This window comes from Polypterus senegalus, chromosome 16 (genome assembly GCF_016835505.1).
Source record: "Polypterus senegalus isolate Bchr_013 chromosome 16, ASM1683550v1, whole genome shotgun sequence".
In the NCBI taxonomy this organism is placed as follows: domain Eukaryota; kingdom Metazoa; phylum Chordata; class Cladistia; order Polypteriformes; family Polypteridae; genus Polypterus; species Polypterus senegalus.
In genome coordinates, this window is record NC_053169.1 from 89,549,889 (window position 1) to 89,566,379 (window position 16,491).

Consider the following 16,491-nt stretch of genomic DNA (forward strand, 5'->3'; position numbering starts at 1 on the left):
ATATAATAGACATCAGCCTTAGAAATGTACAGAAATCTCTGATAAATGAGTACTCGGTGCTAAAAAAGGACAGCTCAAAATAAATGCAAAAATGGAAACATTTCTGTACAGCAAATGAGCCTACTTGGGCAGCGTATCTGTTCTACATTTTATTGTGTCTTATAAAAATACGGTCAATCTGCTATAATGGTTTTGCATTATACTTAGTTATTGTAAGATACAGAGGTTTGAACATGTAACCGAAATAAGACAATCTCTGTACCATATATAAAATGCAAATTTGACACAAAAACCCTATTTCCCTTTCAGTTAAAAAGCAGATATTTGGCAGGATTGTACATCTGGGGCAATAGGTATCTGCGGAGACGAGACATCTCAGTATTTACAGATAAACAAAAACTCCCACAATGGAAAAACAAAATATCCCAAAATCTAGGAAAAAAAATTAGCCGTCACGTTTGTTTATTTGTCAATAATAATGTTGTAGCAGGTAGCCTATACTAATGCACTGTGTCCGTTTTTTTTTAGCTGAGTGCACAGAGAAATGTTTCTTGCCATTTTATGCAAATGAAGGCTGCTAGTAGAATCAAAGTTGAAGAAGCAAAGTACATCAAAGCTCAAAGATATGTGGTTAACAAGCGCTGTAAAGCTCAAGTGTGTGACATACTTTGTAGCTGTGAGCATTGGTGTTGCTTCACCAGAACAAAAATGAAGAGAGAGAAGTAGGGGATGAAGTGACATCCTTGGGTACACACAATATTCCCTGTTCTGTCGGCCTCTTGTTCCTGCTCACAATGGCATAAAAGATGCATACAAATTTAAGGCAGCTTTCTCACCTTTGGATTGTCGTGCACACTTCTGTACATTTTCTTAAAACATCTAGGATGGGTATTGTTCATCCCCCTTAGTAGATACATGCAATATTGTAGAGAAATGGGGTGTTCCCTGGAGGTCAGATTGCAGTGTGCCGCTATACTCTGGTTCACAAAGCACAAACAGGGAAGTGCCAGTTTGGTGTACTGGCCCACTTCAAGCCCTAGGTACAACACAAGCCAGTAGCAGTTGCATGCCCTGGTTAGTTTAAATACTTGCACAGCCCACTAAAGGGACATTGATGGGGTGGAGGTTGTGCATAGTTCATGATATGTATTTTCACCTGTTCTTTTCTGTACAATGCTTAAAACATTCAGACCGTTACATGGGACACATAAATTTGCAGCCTGTAAATGTCAATGCTGTATGTAATAAGTTATAGAAAACTGTGATTCAGTGTGTATTACTTTTCATCTAAACCCTCAAAAACTTTGTAACGATGCAAGATTACAGATAAAAGCATTACATTCAAATCTATAGTGAATCTAATTGGAGCATAGCTACAGGGTGAAATTACATTTATACCCAGAATTCCATAGTTCCTAATTACCTGTATAAATTCAGAAGAATACAGTTTCTTGTAAAATTGTATTTTTTAGTGACCATCAACAAAAGCGAAGATGAAAAAGAAATAATCATAGAATCGCTGTATGTCTCCTGTAGCCTGTGTAACATTTTCTGTTTTATAAATAGAACCTGGAGGCTTTGAGTTGAAATGCTACTCTGAAAGAGACTAAGCTATGAGCCTACTGAATGTTGATATCCACCAAGTATCAATATGTTTCTAGGTGCTCAGGATCCTCTCCTGTTTGAACATGGATTCTCTCCTGCCATGGACCACAGAGTCGGGAACAATGAGCTTTGGCGATCTCCTGAAGTGGGCCGTTTCATTGACAGAATGCTCTGTACACAGGTATACAGGTAGTCGTCGATTTACGACCACGTTCAGTTCTGACTGTCAATGATGGAAGTCCTATTGTTTGTTTTATATCTTTTTTTATTATCATTCTTACCACACTGTGTAGATTTTCTACCATTTTTTTGTTTTTATTTTATTATTTTGTTTCATTATTACTTTTGCGCACATGGGCGCCAAACCTATAACAGCTTCACAGATCCTTTCTTTTATCTATGTTATGTTGCGTCATCAGCGTGTGCCTCTCTCAGTGTTCATTGTGTTAACTGTGAGAGCAGGAATCGTACCAGCAGAGTTTGAGCACATGGGTGTTTGCTGTATTAACATTTCAGCCTGTTAATAAGTAGTACTAGGTTGTTGTACCGTGTTAGCCATTATGAATGTAGAGAAAAGCCAAGCAAAATGACACCTTTTATTGGCTAATTAAAAAGATTACAATATGCAAGCTTTCGAGGCAACTCAGGCCCCTTCTTCTTGCCTGAAGAAGGGGCCTGAGTTGCCTCGAAAGCTTGCATATTGTAATCTTTTTAGTTAGCCAATAAAAGGTGTCATTTTGCTTGGCTTTTCTCTACAGCCTGTTAATAATAAACATTAACAGATAAAGGAGCTGATTGTGGTTTCATTACCCCTTCATGGCGGTTCACAGAAGCTTTGGAGGTTAACCAGATTCAAAGTCGAAGCGCAGCAGTATAGTGTGTGTGTGGGGAACACCGGTTACAATGGGATAACTTAAAGTCGCATGCAATCGCATTCACTTTTTCTTCCCTCATTCTGCTTGATCACCTTCATTTCTGTGTCGAGATAAATTGCCTTTTTTACTGTAATTATAGATCAAATAGTCAAAACTGCTGCAGGTAATAAACTGAGATCAAGATGAACGAGTCTAGAATATGGAGCTGGCATGGCGAAAACTGTTGATTGCATGATGTGCAGTCATAGGTCAATAGGTCGGAAGTCGATGACTACCTATACTACGTAATGAACCTTTAAACCTATAATGGACTGAGTGTAACTAGGGGTTGTAACCTTCAAATATTTAAGTGAAGAAAGCAACATATTTTTCCAGGAATATTAATTTCATTTGTTTGTTTGTTTGTGTTTTAGTGAGGAGCTCTTCTGTGATGCTCTCTTTTTCACCTCCAAGCTTATTCTCTATCTTGTACAGTGTGATTGCAAGGTAAAAGTCTTTACAAAACCTTCTTGGTTTGGCCATAAATCCTACCTTTTAATATGCAAACTGTAGGGCACTAATCAGCTCTGATTCATTACTGTACATTTTTTGCCTTCAGTCCTATTTGTTGCTTCACACACTTAGTGGATTCCCAGTAAATCCTGATGGTTTGTGCCTGGATTTTATGTTTTGCACCCTCCATTTCTAATAGTGCTCCCTGGATTTTACTGTTCAACACTTTCAGGACCTAAGTGATTCCATGCTACCTGATGTACAAAGATGGGTGACACTCATGGCACAGTGCTGTGAAGAGGCACAGTCGTGTGATGTCAAGATGACAGCTGCAGATATTTTGGTTAGAGCCACAGCATCCATATTGTCCAATGTCAGGCTAACTCTGGGTAAGAGTGCATATCTTTCATAGTATAGTAAACCGCTCAGAAGTGATGTGTCTACATAAACTGTTTCTGCTGGAGCTGTGATTCTTTTTTGAGTCATATTAGCAGTGATAGTCCAAATTGAAATATTTAATTATCTCTGCCCTTCAGGTCTTCAGGAGACTTTAACACTGTGGAGGATTCTCTTCACACTTCTTCAGGATGAAGATCAAGATGTAAGGGAATGTGCTGCTGACTTTATAGGAGAAGTGACGTCAGAGTTGACTGTTGAAATACTGACAGGTAAGGCATCCTGAGCTTTGGGACTTGGAGCCTAGTACAAATGAAAGGAACTTCTTTAAAATCATCTAACCTTAGCGTTGTGAGGAACTGCAGCACTTATTGTAATTTTCACAGACAGAAAGACGCTCTGCGCTGCATCTGACTTCTTTGTAGGCCCATATCTTGGTTATGCTGATACAATGTGGCACAAAGCTACATTTAAACAAGTAGCCGTCATTCTGTCGTGTATCTTCCTATCCACTTTGTAAGCCTACTACTTTGTTGTCGATTTATTTTTGAGCTCGCTCTTCATAAAGTACTTTACTTTAAGGTTCTCTTATATCACGTTGAACTCTTAGTGTGATCATTACCGTATATTTATACAGGATGAGTTAATTTAAAAAAAAAACTACTTCACCTGCTTGCCTCTTTTCTTTGTGGTTTTTATGATGTTTATCTATTTTTTTTTTGTTTTTTTTTAACACCCTCTCTACATACAAATGACTTGCCACCTACACAATACTCTGTCTATAATTCTTCTCAAATGCTGTGGTTGCAGTTTTCCCTTGCCACCATGTTTTGCTAGTCTCCAAAACTGAGTTTTAGTATCATGTATACTGCTCTTGCTCCTTTCTCAACATCCTTCTTTGCCTTCATTTCTTTTAATGTATGTTAATATAATGTCACATCTTCTTCTTTCAGCTGCTCCTGTTAGGGGTTACCACAGTGGACCATCTTTTTCCATGTCTTCCGGTCTTCTGCATCTTGCTCTGTCAATGTTAATGTAATGTTTCATACATTTTTCAAATTCTCTTAATCTAATTCAGGGTCTTGGATTCTTGTAGTAATGAGGAAAGCAAGTATATGTGTCCAGTTTTAACTACGCATGCATTATTTGTTATATGTATCACTTTCCTTTGGTTTCTGTTGATGTTTTTGAGAGCTTCTTTCACTTTCTTCAATAAATAATAATCATCAATTAAGAATTTTACTGTAATCATGTACCTCTGGTCTGAAAGAATGTTAGACCTTCTCCCAGATAATTGATATTTCTGGGATTCATTGCTTGAACAACTCTATTTAGACCACCATGCCACATTACCTCAGTTGCATTGAGCTGTGGGATTTGACTTGGACCAAAACAAAGAATGGCTTAAACAGAAGAAATGACCATTATCTTGCATCATCCAACTTTTATTAAGCGCTAGGTAACTACCTGCTGCCTTGATATTCATCCTGTCAACTTTCTTGAATTCACTGTTCTGTTTGCAACAACAAGCTGTCCAGACCTTGAGACAGCAAAGGAGCCCCAGACCATGATGCCCTGTCCACCATTCTTCATTGTTGGAATGAGGTTTTGTTGTTATTGTGCATTTCTCTTTTCCTCTAAACATAGAATTGCATGTTTGTACCAAAGAGTAGACAACAGAGCATTGCCTCAGAAGCAATGTAAAACATACAGATGGTCGTTTGCCAAATTTAGAGATGCAGCAGTGTTTCTTTTGGAGAGACGTGGTTTCCCGTGTGATGTTCTTCCATGAACGCAGTCTTTGTTTATTGTTTTTGTTATAGTGAACGCATTAACAGAGACTTTGACGTGCTGCACTCATACCGTGATCTTTGCAGGATACCCATTCCCAGGGAGAGTAGCACCAGTACTTAATCTCCACCATTTATAGACAATTTGTCCTACTGTGGAATGATGAACACTCAGGCATTTTGTAATACCCTTTCTTAATGTTTTTGGAATGTCATACAAAGACATCTGGTTGTACAGTAAGATTCTTTCTTTAATCCAAGTCCAGGGACATTACATAGATAGACTTTATCAATATTACTGTCATTCGTTTGTGTGTTGAAATTACAGGATTGCAAAGGCTCCCAGCTAAATGTGTGACCTGAACAGGTCAGGTAACCTACCACACAAAAACTGTAAGAATATTGAAAATGTGTTGTGGTCATAAAGAAAAATTTGTTGAGTGGCAGACCCATTGCTTACACTTCAGCTATTCATTTTCTAGTTTACAATCATAGCAGGGGTGCAGTCAATGCCAATAGAATTGGGCAGTGGTAGGAACTAACCTTTAATGAGATACCAATGCAAGGAAACATTGCTACTTACTTTAAGGCATATGACAGGGTGCCTCGAGAGGAGCTGTGATATTGGATGAGGAAGTCGGGGGTGGCAGAGAAGTATGTAAGAGTGGATCAGGATATCTACAAGTGAAGTGTGACAGTGGTGAGGACTGCAGTAGGAGGGACGGATGTGTTTAAGGTGGAGGTGGGATTACATCAGGGATCGGCTCTGAGCCCTTTCTTATTTACAGTGTTGATGTACAGGTTGACAGAGGAGATTAGAAAGAAGTACCCATGGACTATGATGTTTGCGGAAGACATTTTGATCTGTAATGAGAGCTGGGAGCAGGTTGAGGAGACCCTGGAGAGGTGGAGATAAGCTGTATAGAGGAGAGGAATGAATGTCAGTAGGACCAAGACAGAATACATTTATGTAAATGAGAGGGAGGTCAGAGGAATGGTGAGGATGGAAGGAGTAGAGTTGGCGAAGGTGGATGAGTTTAAATATTTGGGATCAACAGTACAGAATAACGGGGATTGTGGAAGTGAGTGCAGGCAGGGTGGAAAAGAGTGACAGGAGTGATTTGTAACAGACAGATATCAGCAAGAGTGAAAGGGAAGGTCCACAGGACGATAGTAAGACCATCTATGTTATATGGGTTGCAGACGGTGGCACTGACCAGAAAGCAGGAGACAGACCTGGTGGTGGCAGAGTTGCAGATGTTAAGATTTCCATTGGATGTGACGAGGATGGGAAAGGATTAAGAATGAGTACATTAGAGGGTCAGCTCAGGTTAGACGGTTGGGAGACAAAGTCAGAGAGACGAGATTGCATTAGTTTCGTCATGTGCAGAGGAGAGATGCTGGGTATATTAAGAGAAAGGTACTAGGGATGGAGCAAGAGGAAAAGAGGAAGGCCTAAGAGAAGGATGTGGTGAGAGAGGACATGCAGGTGGCGGATGTGACAGAACAAGATGATAAAGACAAGAAGATATGGAAGCAGATGATCCGCTGTGGCGACCCCTAACGGGAGCAGCCAAAAGAAGAAGATATTGAATGCAGTATTATTTCTATGCAACAGTGGTACTATAAATTAATGGTGAGATAAGTAAAAGCAACCATTTTAGACACATTGGTCGAGAATGGGTGTTGCAGTGGTTTTACATTTTTATAGCAATAAATCTACTAATCATCTTTTGTTAAAAAAAAAAACTCATCACTATTTCAAATTTTCATTTCTTTTAAATACAGTTTACAGTTTGTGACAGTAACAGTCTTACTTCTCTTAAGGTGGATTTTAGTAGAACAATATATTTGTATCTGAAGTTAGAAAAAAATGTTTTTAGAATTCTCTTCACATCAGTTTTAAGATGAAAACTTGAACAATTAAAAAAGGTTTAAATGTTTCATGTCAGTAGAATCTCACATATCTTTTGTTGTTGGCACCTGACTATTCTAAATTAGGCCTCTTTAAGTCTTTTCAAAATTCAAGAGAAGTAGTTAACCTAAAACTGGTAACAGTGAACACGGTCACTGCCTACAAAACTGAAAACAACTTTCAGGGATTTTTCAGTGGCTACCAATTTCATTTGCAGACCAACTTTTCATTAAGGGCTGATTTCATTTATCAAATGTGAACCCATGCTTAAGCTATGCTTACCTAATATCTTGTTTCTAAACTCTATACATTTATAGCTAGGTTACTCTGCATTTCTTATCTAAGATTCGCTTCCTGCCTTTTCATTTTCTGACAGGCAACTCAATTTTGTTTTTTTGCTGCTCTTGCAAAAGAAAAAAGTTGCAAATTAGTCTTCACATCGTCATTTATTTAAATTGCAATCTGTATACCTTCACAAAGCAATGTGATATACTGTATACGGAATGGTGCAAGGAGCAACTACCACTGCACTTCATAAAGTAGTTGCCTTCATGTAAAACTTGTTTTGTTAAAAATAAAGCAATCACATGTACTCCAATAGTAAGAACTGACTCGCCTTCACTAAATAAAATACATTCCTTTGTTTGCATGAGAAATACTAATATTTACTAATGTTTTTGAGAAAACAAAACCTTGCCAAACTCTCAAATGCAGGCGAAGATGAACAAGAAGTTAAATTAAGCAATGCGTTCCTTTACAGGCAAAAAGTAAACACAGGCTCTGGTAAACGAAAACTGTGGTCAGGGCTGCTGCAGCATAGACTTTGCTTAGCTGTGAACAGCATCTCCTGCTATCTTGTACTCTAAAAGTAACTGAACCCTCACTTGAATGTTTTACTTTATATAACGGATTCACGTTTACTGTCGTGTACATAGTACAGTGAGATTTCTGAATTGCAGGTCCCGCACAAACTAGTGAGAATAGTATAACTCCAACAACATGTGATATTGTACACAGTCTTCTTAAAATGGTGACAGTTATAGGAATAGTTCAGACTACAGTGAAAATGTAACCACTCTTGTGATAAGAAAAAAAAAAGAGAATGTAAAGGCAACTCTGTTTCATTTAATAAACTTTAAAGGTTTAAAATCATACCTCTCTGTTTCAGGGAACACTGGAATAAATGTGTGGTCCCAAAACTTTTTTGCTGTAAGCCATGCTTGTGCCTTGGTCATACATTATTCTGTGTTTTGCCAACTGTATTTAACATAAATTAAGTCATGTCTGCAATTTACTTGCCATATTGTTACTATTTAATTGCCACTTACCACAGAGAAATAGGTTTTTTGTGACGCATTTTTGTGGTTTCCTTATCAGTGGAACCTGTTTTTCATCTGTACCATTTTGAAGATGTATTTTATCTCCTCGTTTACCATTACATTAAATTTACCACATATTTACCATGTATGTGGCTGTGTGTTCCATGCAAGGGTCGGGCCACTTCGGTCACCAACAATAGAAACACAACAGATAGGAGGTAAGAAACTGAATACTCAAACACAAGTAAACACTAATAATAATAATACCACATAATATTAAACTGTGGGTTAACTTGTTAATTCATTGTACATTTTTTTTCCGGCCACCTTTAAGCATTTAAACAATGTTGGATTTCAATGTGTTGATAAAGAAGTGGAGTGGAGTCTTCTACATTGGACAACAGATTAGAGAAAGGGTTTTAATGACTGCCACAGTAAACAGCCTTGAGCCAAGATGGCATGAAAACAGTTTAAGAAAGAACAAATGAGCACAGAGGAGAGGAGATGAGGACAATCATAGAAAGATGTTGTACAGTTAATACTGGTGTGTTTTTGTAGATTAATTCTTGGCCTTACCTTACTCGTCCGTGAAGGGTATGTATTAATCTATACTAATAAAAGGCAAAGCCCTCACTGACTCACTCCCTGACTCACTCCCTGACTCACTCACGCACTCATCACTAATTCTCCAACTTCCCGTGTATGTAGAAGGCTGAAATTTGGCAGGCTCATTCCTTACAGCTTCCTTACAAAAGTTGGGCAGGTTTCATTTCGAAATTCTACACGTAATGGTCATAACTGGAACCTATTTTTCTCCATATACTGTAATGGAGTTGAGCTCGATGGCCGTGGGGGGCGGAGTTTCGTGTGGCATCATCACGCCTCCCACATAATCACGTGAACTGACTGTCAACGCAGTACGTAGAAAACAAGGAAGAGCTCCAAAAAGCGCTGAAGAAAACATGCATTATACAATTGAGAAGGCAGCGAAACAATAAGAAGTGAGCGACTGACACATACAAGTATATTCATGAGTGCAGCTACTGCAGAAACAAAGCACGGTGTAAACCTAAAGTTTAAATTAAGTTCATAGACAGGCTGCTGCTGGCGTTTGTCATGCCCACAGCTAATGCGGGATAAAAGTTTAATGAGAGGACGCAGGATATAAACGAGAGTTTTGATCACTTTGTAACTAAGTTAAAATTGCTGGTGAAGGGCTGTGCTTATGCAAATTCCAAGAGACTGTGTTTGTGGGTTGATTGACAGTTAAGGCGGGTGGGGGAGTCACGTCATCATCTCCCCTCCCATTCACCTCATTTCGCTCTGAGCTGACCTCCGCAGCTAACGCAGTCTTGCGGAAGCAACTTTGTGATGCTGCCACCAAATACTCACAGAAAAATCCACAAGTTAATACACACACTGTCTCTAGAGTTTTTCCACACTCTGAATCCTCCAGGCACTACTTACAAATGGTTACATTGACAATCGTGTTGCATTATTTTTAAAATGTTTCCTTTTCTTGGCACAAGCACAGCTGAGAAGCTTCGATGCATGTGCTCCATAACGTGTTTAAAAATAATGCATTTAATCACACTTTGAATTCCAAGCAAAGGGGAACTTCTGTCAATGCATGATTTCCTGGTACACCGATTACATTGATGCACACATCAGAGCTACAAAAATGTAAGAGTCAGAAGAAAGCGCGTTGCTGGAACTGAATGGAGGAAAATTTCATTTCAAAAGACTACCCGACGGAAGCCTTGATAAAAGCATGGTTTTGTGTACATATATATATATATATATATATATATATATATGTATATATACTGTATATATGTGTGTGTATCAATCATCAATCAATGTATCAATTAACAATGTCAATCATGTTACGTTATTATTAAAATGTTTCCTTTTCTTTTTCATTACTTCTTTAACACACTACTTCTCCGCTGCGAAGCGCGGGTATTTTGCTAGTCTATACTAATAAAAGGCAAAGCCCTCACTGACTGACTGACTCACTGACTCATCGCTAATTCTCCAACTTCCCGTGTAGGTAGAAAGCTGAAATTTGGCAGGCTCATTCCTTACAGGTTACTTACAAAAGTTAAGCAGGTTTCATTTCGAAATTCTACGCGTAACGGTCATAACTGAATCCTACTTACGCATATATATATACGGCCATAGCCTGCAGCTCGGTCGCCGTGTGAGGCGGAGTTGCGTCACCCATCAGCACACCTCCCACATAGTTGGCTGCCTTCCTATATTGCGTCCCCCTTACCCACCCCTCCCACATAATTGAGTGCCTGCCCATATAAGGCCGTCCGTCAACAGCAGACACACTGCTACTATGAGGCATTTGTCATGCCTAAGACGAATACGATTTTCACGAGATACATGTTTAGTGAGAAGGTGCAAGGTATAAACGAGACTTTTGATCACTTTGTAACGGAGTTAAAATTGCTGGTGAAGGACTGTGCTTATGCAAACGAAGATGAGATAGTCAGGGATAGAATAGTGTTTGGCACCAACTCAGCGAAAGTGCGAGAGAAACTTTTAAGTGCCGGGTCTGAGCTAACATTAAATAAAGCTGTGGACATCGCAAGATCGCACGAGAGAGCACAACCACAGCTTAGAACCTTCGATGCATGTACTCCGAGCGGCTCACGTAAACTGACTGTGAACGCAGTATGCACACAAAAAGCAAGAGCTTCAAAGAGCGCTGAACGAAAAACGCATTATGCAATTGAGAAGGCAGCAAAAGAATATGAAACGTGTAACGCATACAAGCATATTCATAAGTGCAGGTACTGCGGAAACAAAGCACACGGTGGAAAAAGTCAATGTCCAGCTAAAGGAAGACAGTGTAAAAAATGTGGTAAATTGAACCACTTCACTAAAGTTTGCAGGACTGGGAAAGGTAAACCCGTGCATGCAGTGTGTGATGTCTCAGATAAAGAGGAAGACGAGCTGTTTATTGATGCAGTAAGAAAGGAACAACCGTCTGAAACTGAAGAAGCCTTTGTAGACATATCAATAGGAAAGCAAGGTGTAAAGCTTAAGTGTAAATTACGTTCATAGACACGGTGCCGCTAAATATTCGCAGGCAAATCCACAACTTAATACCGGGAATGCCTGTTAAACATCTTAGATTCACGAGTACCGATTTGGGTAGTGAACACTTCGATGAATGAAACCTGTTATCTTTACAACGGTTGACAAACACGGAATGTAAAATGAACACAACACATCCTCCAAATACGAACCTGATTGAAAGAAATAATGATAATCAAATCCTTGATGACAGCAACACTCATAACACTCCCAAAACAATTACATTGACAATCATGTTGCGTTATTTTTAAAATGTTTCCTTTTCTTTTTCATAACTTCTTTAGCACAGTACTTCTCCACTGCGAAGCGCGGGTATTTTGCTAGTTATCTTAATAAAACAAGGTACTTTTTCCTAAATTTGATAAAATTATTCTGCATTTTTAAACCCTTTTGTTCTTCAAGTTTCAATCCATGTAGAAGTTCTAATGTCATTCTCGTGTTTCCCACAGAAATGTGATCTTAATGTTGCTGGCTGTCAGAATGTGTCCACAGTCATAAAAAATAGGGTGAAAGCTGATAGTTAATAAACACAACTGAAGGGTGTCTCCACTGAGGCCTGCATGTATGAGTGAGAAGTGATTTGTCTGTGTTCTGTACATTATGACTAGTCATACAAAAATTGTGTTGTGAGCACACAAGTGGATATCTGACATGTGGATTGTGCAATATGTATAATTGAAGGTTTTTCTGTTCTTCAGCATGCGCCCCCCACTGAAGCCCCTTTGTATGAGAAACTTTGTTTTTTCCAATTTATTTGAAATATTGTCCTCCGCTATCACTACAAACAACATAGAATAAGTAACATAAAAATGTAGAGTATACCTTCAAAATGCTAGTGCTGATCCCTCTTTACTTCCTATTAGATTTACCGTATATACTCGCGTATAAGTTGGGTCTTGAAACCTGAAAAATCAATCATAAAATAAGACCCCGACTCATACGGCCGTTCAAAAATGCGACACTTACATTTTTTATTTATTTATTAATTTTACATTTTTTTGCCTCCTCCAATCTCACCTCATCTCAGACACATCGAATTGTTTTGCAGCAGCACAGTTACCAATTTCTTTTGCTACTTCAAATATGTTAAATTTAGAACCAGCTTCATATTCTCTTCTGATCGAACACTCCGTCGTAGATAAGGAATGCTCTTAAGATAAAGGTGTGTGAGATACAAAAATACAAAACAGTGCAAACGTTGCTTCGTAATAGTTTGGGTATTACTGTGTGGTCACATAGGCACGAGAGAGAGAGAGGTTAGGAGCACCCACTGATGCAGCGTATTGCCGCACCCACATAGATAAAAAGGCGGCGTTCTCCGTGGTTACTCTCTCAGGTGGGTGTTAGCATATCATAATCTCTTGGACCAATAGCGTGAGTTTTCCCACATTCGACTTATACGACCGACATTATGAAATACCGGAAATTATATGGTAAAATCAAGTCCCGACTTATCCGCAAGTATATACGGTAATGATAGTTTATATTTGAGGCAAAGATCAGAGCTGGTTAACAACCAAAGGAAAGAGAATAACAAAGGGTTCATAATTATTAGAGAAAGTGTTTATTCAGCTTACATGATGCTTATTTATCTGAATCTGTTTTGAAAAATCTGTGTTGCTTTGTAATTTTACTTTTCATGGTTAAATTTATCATTTTTATGTGAGTGTTTAATTATGGTAGAATTATGTTTTAATTTTATTGGAAGACTTAGCACTGCTCCGAAAATGTATCAAGCACTTGAGGGTTTAATTAATTCACCCAGCCGAGGAAGAGAGGCACACTCCATTACAGTCTATGTGTTGCATGTCCTCGACTAACATAAAGCTGTTTAGAAGTTGAATACTGTTGCACTGTATCTTCTGTCAGATCTGAAAGTTGTGTGGTTATCATTTCAGCTGGCTTTCAGTCTCACGTTTGCCATCAGTCTGTTAGCTCATATTACTGTTAATAAATTTGGTTTGTCCTTGAAGGTGCTTTTCAAGAAAGCAGACATCAGTTTAGTACGCGAGTAGCCATGTTTCAGTCTCAGAAAGCTGCATTTGTGCTGGTTGTTTCCTAATATGAGACACTTAAGCCCTGTTGTCTTAACAGCTGGTATCTCATTAGTCATTCATATGTGCGTCTAGTTCTCGTCTTGGTCTGTTCTCTGTATCTGTTATGCCAGGTTTAAGGGATTTGTTCTGTTCTGCATCACTGAATAAGAGTAAATAAAACCTTCACTGAAGCACAATTCAAGGCCAGAACCGAGAAGTGCTGCACATATTGTAATCTAAAAATGTGTGGGCACAGCCGTGGGCTGCCCTCCAGAGGTTGCAACATGTCCTGCATTTGACACCACCTTGCACTGTCATTAACTTTTTATCTTTGCAGATATTGTCCATCCAGTTGTGGCATTAGACAAGGGCCTAAGCCTGCTGTGTCAGCAGTTCAAGCTTTGGGACCAAACCTCTTCTGGTATAATCGTTTTGACAGAGTGGCTGCTGGGAGATGCATATCCAAAGGAAAACACAGAGGAAGACTGCAGTTTGGTAAATAAGATTTTCTGCAATAGAAAAAGTTTTTTAATGACTTCCTGTAACTATGAACATAAAGTGACTGAAAGAAGAGGAAAGGTGAGTTAAGGACAGTGAGTAGATATAAAATAAGAGGAGATATGCAGCTGAACGGCTAGCTAAGGAAAGAAGGAGATACTGATTTGGAAACGTGGGTGTAGGCAAAAACATCTGATCCCTCAAGTTATCTAATTCCAAGGCAAACTCTTTTTCAGAACTGGAAGGTGGTATTTCGTGAGAACCAGTTGTAAAAAAAAAAAAAATGGGTGGTAAGATGACTAAGTGTCATACTGGGTGTCAGTGGCTGAACTTGGGGGAAAAAAGTTGACATGACTCGGTGACACAGCCTGATTTGCTCTTTGAGAAGCAAGACTTTTACTATTGTTTAATAGTTTTTTTTTTTTTTTTTTTCTTTTAGGTTGATGAGGAATACTTGTTTGAAAAAGGAGAGGTGAATATGTGGGCAGAGAAACTGGTTTATATTCGAATGCTGTTCAAGCATTTGTCTAAGCTTCTTGCCTCTGCTCAGCCTGTTTTGTTTGATGAGGAGGAAGTGTCTCAGTTATTAAAACTCGCATCAAGCCGAGAAAGGAGTGTTAAGCAGCTCCTTAAGCAAATGCCACCCTTTCCAAAGTTTTCCAAGACTTATGATTTTAATCAGGTTCATATTGAAGAAGAGAGGATAGCTAGCGCCCTGACGATCTTGAACTTGCTGCAGTGCTCAGTTGTTGAGGACTCTCCCACACCCCCCCCCTCTCTCAGTTGACTATAGTGACCTTGTTGCCTCCCATTCTTCCTGTGTCTCATATTTCCACAAGTTAATGAGTGACAAACAGAACTGCAACAGGCCCTTTAAATACAGGTATGTTTAAGAGTGCAGGTGTCACATTGGGGTGAACTCTTCTACCCTCCTCCTCGTTTCTCTAATAAAGATTTTTTGTTTTTTTTACGTTGTCGTCAGTCCTTTTTAATCTTACATTGTTGATCAGTGCTGCTATTCTAGGGCTACTCAAAAGGTCAGTATAGGGGACGAGCTGGCATACTGCAATGTGCATTTGTGAACCTACTGCTGGACAAAGGTCTGTAATAGCAAATCTCAAATGAAATAGACAGGAGATGTGGAGGTACGGGATACGTAGTCATGTGAGACAATCTGACAAATCCCTCTGTGGCTACCAAAACTGACTTGAGCCGCGGCACTTTCAGGATGACCAAGGGCAGCAAATGTGATACTAGTGACACTGTTGCTAGTAATTTCCATGCCAGTTTAGCCAACCTCTTACATTGTTTACATTGATTAATGATTAATAAGAAAGGCAAACTCCTGCTCAGTCTGTACCAGCAACTCTCCTGGGCTCTTCAATACATGCATAGCAACGCTTTGGGGCCTTTACACAATTTTTTCCTCATGAAAATAGTTGTGATATTTGAAGGAGCAGTCCCTGGTCTTAACCTGAAACAGCCAACCAGTTAGTATTGGTTAGTATTTGGCTATTTGACAAATGTGCACTATGTGTTTGTGAAATCTAAGATTAATCCCAGGTTGACAAAAACAGTGCAATGGCTGTTCACCAGGAGCAGGTTAACTTAAACTCTGCCTCGCAGTAAGGAGGACCTGGTGTTTGCTTCCCGGGACCTCCCTGCGTGGAGTTTGCATGTTCTCCCCGTGTCTGCGTGGGTTTCCTCCCACAGTCCAAAGACATGCAGGTTAGGTGTATTGGCGATCCTAAATTGTCCCGTGTGTGTGTGTGTGTGTGTCCTGCGGTGGGCTGGCGCCCTTCCCGGGATTTGTTCCTGCCTTGCACCCCGTGCTGGCTGGGATTGACTGACTGATTTCATGTTGCTCTTCTATATGGTGATGGGGGGTTTAAGATACATGTTGAGAGCCACCTGTTATTTTAATTGGTGGATTTAAATGGCTCTAGTTATAGTGTCAGTTTTAACATTTTTAATTTCTATATGGAGATCTGGATTCTCATAAAAATGGAGCTGAAGCTGCTTGGACTCCTGTTGGGAATTCAGGGCTAATGTGATTTTTGTGGTTAAAGTGTGAACAAGAGGTGAAAGAGCCAAGGATAATATTAAAGGTATTGGATGTAGAAAACATCTTTGTTCCATGAGAACCTCCCACTCATTGAGGTCTTGATATTTGGAATTGTTGTTCAATTTGAAATAAATATTAGTACACACATGTCTGACACAGGCCTTTCCCACAAGTTTTTGCTGGGCATGGTTTTAGCCATCTCTGTGATGTCAGATATCCACAGACATGCCTGTGAGAGACAATATTTACTCAGCTTTGTGAAAGCCCTATGTGATCAAGAAGATGATTACATTTTCTGCTTTGATTAGGATTTAATGCAAAACCAAACCGTTGGAGGTCCATCAGAGTACACTGTCAGATTTACCCAGTAATAAAAATACACGCAGACA

General features: G+C 39.2%; 1 protein-coding gene across 1 annotated transcript in view; it reads left to right on the forward strand.

The window, feature by feature from the left end:
* LOC120516336 (thyroid adenoma-associated protein homolog) overlaps positions 1–15,007 on the forward strand; it is a 156,288-nt gene extending 141,281 nt beyond the window's left edge. Inside the window, 6 exon segments of the mRNA XM_039737938.1 lie at positions 1,662–1,786; positions 2,894–2,966; positions 3,205–3,361; positions 3,509–3,640; positions 13,877–14,034; positions 14,477–15,007. Of these exon segments, the coding sequence (XP_039593872.1) occupies positions 1,662–1,786; positions 2,894–2,966; positions 3,205–3,361; positions 3,509–3,640; positions 13,877–14,034; positions 14,477–14,824 (993 nt within the window). The 3' untranslated portion in view covers positions 14,825–15,007.
* The last annotated feature ends 1,484 nt before the right edge of the window (positions 15,008–16,491 follow it).